The sequence below is a fragment of the Chelmon rostratus genome, chromosome 6 (genome assembly GCF_017976325.1).
Source record: "Chelmon rostratus isolate fCheRos1 chromosome 6, fCheRos1.pri, whole genome shotgun sequence".
NCBI lineage: Eukaryota > Metazoa > Chordata > Actinopteri > Chaetodontiformes > Chaetodontidae > Chelmon > Chelmon rostratus.
This window is the reverse complement of record NC_055663.1, coordinates 2,468,333-2,475,946: the sequence shown is the minus strand read 5'-3', so window position 1 is coordinate 2,475,946 and position 7,614 is coordinate 2,468,333. Positions and strand designations below refer to the sequence as shown.

The window sequence follows — 7,614 nt, the reverse complement described above, 5'->3', positions numbered from 1 at the left end:
TCCTTGCTCTGTATTCTCAGAGTCCCTGTTGTAGTTGTACCTGTCGGCCACTGCTAGGCGCTGTTGCCTAACTCTCCCCTCTGCCTCCCCTCTCTCCGTCAGCCCAACCTGCCTCTCTCCTGCCTCTCTGCCTCAGCCAACCCGGGCTGTGCCGAGCTGCTCCCTGCGGGATCAGAGCGCTCCCCCGCCGGGACCCTTCTCTCACATCCCCCTGCTGGGACGCGGCTACATTTCCAGCCAAGCACTGCCTGCCTTGGCTTTATTATGTGTGTCTGCGCCGCAGCCCCGCCAGCAGAGGCAGGCAGAGGAGGAGGAGGGAGACTGGTAGCCAGAGTCAGGACAAAGAAAAAGCAGGGAGACAGAGGCTAGCGAAGGGTTAGTCTCGTAGAAATATTAGGCTGCTATTAATACCGCCGGTAGGGCATTGAGAAATATTAACAAAAAGAAAGCGTGGGTAGTAAAAGCAGTGTTCCCCTCGAGGTGGAGATGCAGGGGAAGAGCGCAATGTCCATGCCACCAGAACACCACCACCACTGCCGAGCGTAAAATAGCGGAACGGAGCACAGGAGGCTGGTTGGTTCGGGTCGGTGCCGCTTTCCGGGAGATAAAGAAAAACAAAACAGACCAAAATAGTTTCGAGTAAACTAAATAATCCACAACGAAGACGCGAGGACCGCAGAGAAGAAGCCACGTTTCATTCTGAAAGCAATTTCCCAGAACATTCTCGGTCGCTTCTCATCACCTGGATCGTCACGTACCGCTGTGGCACCGCAACCTCGCACTTGGACGGTGCCCCTGTCACTTTGCCTCAGTACCGCGCGGGACCTGCTCAGGTGTTCGCCGCGCGTGCGGCTGGCAGCTCGCGCCTCTGTCCGCTTGCGCTGGAAAAGTCGAAGCGACACGAGCGTCCGGGTTGCCCAGGAGAAAGCAAAACGTGTGCTGGGGAAAGAGAGGAAACAAAAAAGAAAGATTGTCGGTGTTGCGCCGCGCTGTGACGAAGAGGAAGGTGATACCAACGTGAAGTTGTTGCCGTTTATTCTACAGGTTGCGCGAGACCTAGCGACTGCTGAGGAAGAAAACGCATCCAGCCGCTCCACTCCGGCGTGTTTGGTTTGTTGTCTTTGGACTAACGGCCGTTCCCCGCTCAGAGACCGAGGCTGCCGCATTGCAACAGGCTAAGAAGCAGCAAAGCAGCAGCGAAGTGAAGGAAGAGGAGGAAGTGTCCGCCTGCATGGTTAGCCGAAAACACGGAACGGAACAAAAACAAGTAGAGAATAAAATATAAAAAAGCAGGTCAAGACCAGAGATGTCGAGACGAAAACAGGCCAAACCGCGATCCGTTAAAGGTAAGAAAGTGTTTATTTTGAACCTCATGTGATCATTCACCTCATTTCGGACTGGCGTGGGTGAAGAAGCAAACGCGACCAAGACCATGACCAAGATTTCATGGCCAGCTCTCTAATTCAGTTTTGTCTTCTCCCAAAGGATGCAGTTTCTCTTTTTGCAGTGGTGGTTCCGACAATTAGTGTATTAGATAACTTCTACAGTTGGCTCACTAATTGTTTGTAATTGCTCACAAAAATGCCAAAAACAAAAATAAAATAAAGGGTATAGCTTTGTCCTTTTCTTTATTTAGCTTTATCTTGCTGTCTAGACAGTTAATTGTTTCAAATGGTCACCTAATCGTCAGGAATAAGCTTTCAAAGAGCTGCAGCTTAATTTCTCTGGTTCACTGGGCTAATTGTTTTCAATTAGCTGCCACACTGTCAGAACTTGAAAGATGACTCACTGGTGTATCGTTTTTCTGACAGCCTGTGTTGTGCTTTTGGATCAACTTGTTGTAATTCACTTGGGTAAATGTCAATGTAGTCTGGATAATTCCTATGTTGTGAAGTTTAATTTGCATCCCACCGCTGCTTTGTTGGAGCACATTTGACTGTTTGACCCCAAACCTAGTCACTAAGCCCCTACATTATACCTCTGTGTAATCACTCTTTTCACGCAAATATAATGATCAAAATTGGACTTCAAATCTTAATTTTCTCAGCAAAAGTTGAAATTTTCCACACATTAGGGCAGGTGTAGGACATCCCTGGACATGACTGTATTTAGTCTTAGTTAGAATAGTTAGTTAGAATATTTCCCCATTTCTCAGGGTTTATGCCTCCCTTTTCTACTTTAAAGGTATGCTCTGCAAGGCTGTGCACAGACCAACTATTGAATTTACAGATTAATTTTCTTAAAGTTTCCTAAAGAGAAGTCTGAATTTATAGGATAAAAATCATTATGTATAAAAAGCAATATTCTTTTTCCTAGAGGAAACTCCAGTTTCCCCCATTTCCATAAAATAGTATTCATTGCAGTGCATGGGTGAGTGGACATCATGCATGAGGACATGAGGTGGCCTTGGCCTCTGTGTTTCCTTTATGGGACCCAGATGGGCAACGGGACGGTCTGACCATGTGGTTTCCACCCCTCCCCCATCACCTCCACCATATAGGCTTTCCCTTTCAGTGAATATCAGGGATATAAGATGATTTCTGATAGGATTTCAAACTGGGTGTCAAGTTTGATTAGCAGCATGATTTTTATTGGTGGATTTCAGCCTGTCCTGCAGGTTCTGTAGTTAAGCCTGTTGTACTTTGTAGGAAGGCCTAGAATGTACACTGAGCAGCCACAACATTAAAACCAGGTAAAGTGAATAACATGGATCATCTCATTACAATGCAATGTTGTGCTGAGAGACCTTGGGTCCTGGCATTCATGTGTGTGTGGACTTTGACACGTACCACCTACCTAAACATTGTTGCAGACCGAGTACACCCCTTTATGGCAGTGGTATTCCCTGATGGCAGTGGCCTCTTTCAGCAGGATAATGCACCCTGCCACACTGCAAAACTTGTTTCGGAATGGTTTAAGAAGCATGTAAAAGAGTTCAGGGTGTTGGCTCGGCATCCAAACTCCCCCAGTGTCAATCCGATCAAGCGTCTGTAGGATGTGCTGGAACACATCTGATCCATGAAGGCCCCACCTCACAACTAACAGGACAAAGATCTGCTGCTAAAATACTGGTGCCAGATACCACAGCACACCTTCAGAAGTCTTGTGTCCATGCCTTAACGAGTCAGAGCTGTTTTGGTGCCGCGAGGGGGATCCACACAGTGTTAGACAGGTGGTTTTAATGTTGTGGCACTGCTCATCTTATATGTGGTCTTGGGTTACAATCTGACCCATGATCATTGTATCACATTCTGTTACTACCACTGTTTCTGATCTTTTTCTACACTGACAGTATAAAACCTGACATTAAAATTGCCACAAAACCCCCAATTGTGAATATGTTGACAGACACATGTACAGATGACAACATAACTATTGTTTGGATCTAGTAGATTAACTGTGCTTTGATAAATTACTAGAATAATCCTGATTGGTTATTTTTCTGTAAATCGACTAAGCAGTCAAGTTATTGTTTCAGTATTTGTTGAGACTGGTATTGTCTGAATATCTAGTTGATTTCCACTTAATCAGTATGTGCAAGATGTGGTTGAATGTGGTTGTTGTTGCCCCCTGCTGCAGTGTTTTTGATGCTCGCTGCAGTTTCTCAGTGAACAAATCAGCTGCTGTGGACCGTGAATCTGTTTGCTGCTGCTCTGTCATGCCTTTGTGTGTGAGTGTGCGCGCGTGTGTACGTGTGTGTGATCGTACTTTTGCTTGCGAGATCTACATTCTTGTGTTTACATGCATGGTGTACATACGCACCTTGTGTGTCTCTGTGTGTGTGTCACTAAGGCAGCCTGGTCTCAGCAGCCTGGATAACCACAGCTTAGCTTTAGTCAGGCAGCCAAGCGAAGCAGAGTGAAGCAAAGCTGAGGCGGACGACCACCACTCTGTGTGTGTGTGCAGCAGAGGCAACACACTCCTTGTAGTCTAGCGTGCGTAGGCACCATGTGTTTTGTGTTTGTGTACTCATGCATCTGTGTGTGTACATGCGTGTTGCTATCTCCCCTCCACACCTTGCCCCACAGACAGCTTGGCAAGACCTGGCATTGGGGGAAGATGGAGAGAGGGATGGAGGAGAAAGAGATAGAGATGGGTGAAAAGGAGGGGTTGAAGGGTAAAGGGGGGAGAGAGAAGGAGTGTTTGGGGGCAGCGCAGCGGCACACAGCAGGTGAGTGGGCAGGGGGGGCGATGGAGGCCAGGACGAGGTGAGCATCGCCAGGGGATTATCTGTGTTTTCATGTTCTTCTGTCTTTCACCTGCTCACCCAACTCTGACTGGCTGGCTGGCTTATGGGCTTACTGGCCAGCCAGGCATGCCAAAATAATAACAAATTCCCTCCTCATCCTTCTCCTGCTTTAGACTTACACTAACTCAGAGTGGCTCTGGTCTGGAAAGGATTGATTTTTCTGGAAATGAAATCCATAGCTGACAGTGATCTTTTATTGTCACTTTACTTGGTCACAGTTTTCCTGAATAGTGAGATCATGTGAAGGGCGATACACTTGCCTCATATTCAGTGTTTCAGTTGTTTCAGATGGATTTTACTGCTTTCACCTTACTTTAAACCCAAATCACTCGAAATGAATCGTTATCAATAACAACTAAGTGTTATTTTGCTGGAAGAGGTTTTTTTTTTTTTCCTGTTTACAGAGTCAGAGTGTGAAGTTTAGTATGGTAATTTTCTGTAAATCTCGTCTGCTTCTTTTTTCACTTTATGTCTTATTTCTCATTGTTAGGCAGCATGAACAAAACACATTTTATCAAGGTATGTTATTGTTTATCCATTTTTCTAGGCTACAGATACAGTCCTGTAGGCCTGCTGCTGCCATTAGGATATTTCAGTGCATGGTAGGATTATGAGAAAAGCAATTTATTTACAATTATACAATACAATTGTATCATGAAGTTATGTTCTTATGTTGTGCCTATCTGATCAAACAGCAAGGCCATGAAAAAATCTGATCGAAGCTGCCATAACGAACAGCAGCATTAGTCCTCATATTACTACTCCGGGTTTCTCCACTGTGACCAAGTTCCTCTAACAGATTTACTTGACCAGTCTAGCCTTTACAGTGATTATGCCTTGCTAACAGAGGGGGACTTGACTAACTGAAGTTTGATAATTAAACACTAATGCTGTGATGACAGCCATGAAACCAGCTGGGGTGAAAGAAAAGGAGAGTTAAGCATGAGGAAGAATTGAGTAAGTGCAGCTCCTCTGTTATCAAAATATTATTTTAGTGGATTAATCTGTTTTAAATGTGTCTTTAGCGAAGCGAGGCAGCAAAAATCTCCTTCTCTGTCTGCACCAGCAGCCTCGCAGTCCTGTCTCTCTCCTTCTCTCTCTCAGCTCTTAGCCCCTCGAGTCTCTCATGCATTATGTAGTGATGATTATTACTTAATTACACATTAATAAATCCGCTTCATTTGCAGGACATTAAGTGGGAGTTGAGCACATATGACAGGGAGATGGAGGAGTGCGGAGAAGATTGGAGAGGGGGGAAAAGGGGGGACTGGTAGGAGCACTTACTTTTAGCATTTATTTGGTTTGTTTAGAGTGTTGTTTATAGTCAGTGGAGCCAAAGCAGCCCTTTGACCAAGAGGGAGAGGGGGGGCTTGCTCTGCTGTTCAGAGTGTTGAGCTGAGCTCTTCTGGGCTAATGACATTGTTTCCACTCACTCACGCTTCTTCTCCATTTCTTGCTCCATCTCTTTCCCTCTCGCACCTCTTTACATACCTTCATTTATTTTGTTCCACCACCTTCCACCAGTTTGTGTACAGGTTTTCCTGTAAACATTTGTATGAAGAACTTTTTGCCTGTATTCCACTGACTGACTAAACTCAGTTATACTAAAGTATAATGTAAGATGAGGAAAAGCAGAATATCTCCACATTGGAGAAGCTGGAACCAGCAAATGTTTTTGCTCAAGAATAGCTTTCTGTTTCTGTCAAAAAACCAACTAATCATTTCAGCATTATGCCTCCTTACTTTTTAACACTGGTTAGGGCTGCATGGTAATTCATGTAAGTATGTGAGTTAAATGTAATAAGAAACTATGGGATAGTAATTATTCATTGCCTGGAGTTAAAATTATTGTCGATTAATTGCTGAAGACTTGAAATTAGAAACCGCCAACCCGCTAAAAGTGGGTAAAAATTAATTGTGGTGGGAAATGTCATCAAGTAGCCAATTTAATGGTTGCTGAATCTAATTATGATACTCCTACAGAGACTAAATAAAACTGACCACTGCAAACAGAAAGAAGGCCACTTGTTATTTTAGTTCATAGAAAAGCTTTGGAGCCGAGTACCATCGCAATATCTGACAGCAGCATCAGCATGAGCGACTCTGTGGTGTGTTTAGAACAGTAGAGTTAATCTCTCATTTCTCTTCCTCTTTATCACTCTCCTGTCTGTTTCTTCTTTCTATATCTGCCTCTCTCTCCCCACCTGGCTTTTCCATTAGTGTAGTTTAATGTCACCCTTTGGCACAGCACAAAAGACTTAAATAGGGCGACCGACTCTTATAAAACCCAGCGATTCTACACATGTGGCTTAGATTACTTGAAGACAGCACTGTGTTTTTTGCAGGTACATCCAAGTGTTTCAGTATTGGAAGGAACCATAAATACCTTTTTGCTCTCGCTACTAAAAATTTGACAGCTTATCTTGTTTTCCTTTGTGCAATCAGTGTGTATACAGCACACAACTGAACTGTTGATCTCCACTCAGATAGAACCAAATTACTACGCAATTGAAGGCTCAGAGTAGAACAGTTGGAGTATAGGTCATTGTAATGGAAGACATTTGACATGTCATTGACTAGAACAGGTGTAAATAATAAGATTAATTATGGTTGAATTCCATTGAGCTGCTTTAGTTTCAGGGTCCTGGTATTGTGCTCATATGCTCACTGTCACACTGTCATGGGACACTTGAATAGAATTGAGCCATCAATAATGTTATTAGAAAGGAAAGAGTAGAGTGCTGTCAAACCTGTACGCTTGTCTTTGGCTGGAGGTCTCAGAACATACATATTTTTTGCCTGACCACCCAAAAGAATCTTTCTGATGTTCACCAAGTGAGCAGAAAACCTTATTTCAAGGTGTTTTTTTTTAGTATTTTAGCTCCTTTTTGCATTCTTTCATCGGACTGAGCAGTGAAATTTTGGCTTTGTCTGAAGTATTGGCTGGAAAACGGTCAAATCATCTGGTGGGCTTGGTTAGGTTTCCAGTTATTATGTTTTTGGGTCTGTCCGTCTGTTTGTCCATGCTGTTCTCATGAACACAATATCGCAAGGATCGGATGGACAGAAGGATGAACAGATTAGATTTTGGTGGCGTCAAGGTCACTGTGACCTCATGTAACATGCTTTTGGCCGGGCAGTAATATGTACTTAAGGGGTACTTTAACATAACAAATGTGTCAGTTTCATTACTGTTAAAATTGAAATGTAAAGAATTCTGCTGCGCAGTGTGCATGTATATATAATAAATGCCTAAAGAGTATTTGTCCAGCACCACTGTCCCTGTGGTTGATGATGCTATGAAAGTGATGATAGGACATTTTGTAAACAGTGTAATTTATCAGAAAATAACCTGTCAACAAAGA

General features: G+C 43.8%; 1 protein-coding gene across 1 annotated transcript in view; it reads left to right on the top strand.

Annotated features, from left to right (window-relative positions):
* The first annotated feature begins 210 nt into the window (after positions 1 to 210).
* The window catches only part of znf423 (zinc finger protein 423), a 160,323-nt gene continuing 152,919 nt past the window's right edge, over positions 211 to 7,614 (top strand). Inside the window, exon 1 of the mRNA XM_041938722.1 lies at positions 211 to 1,346. Within this exon, the coding sequence (XP_041794656.1) occupies positions 1,307 to 1,346 (40 nt within the window). The 5' untranslated portion in view covers positions 211 to 1,306. The remainder of the gene's footprint in view (positions 1,347 to 7,614) is intronic.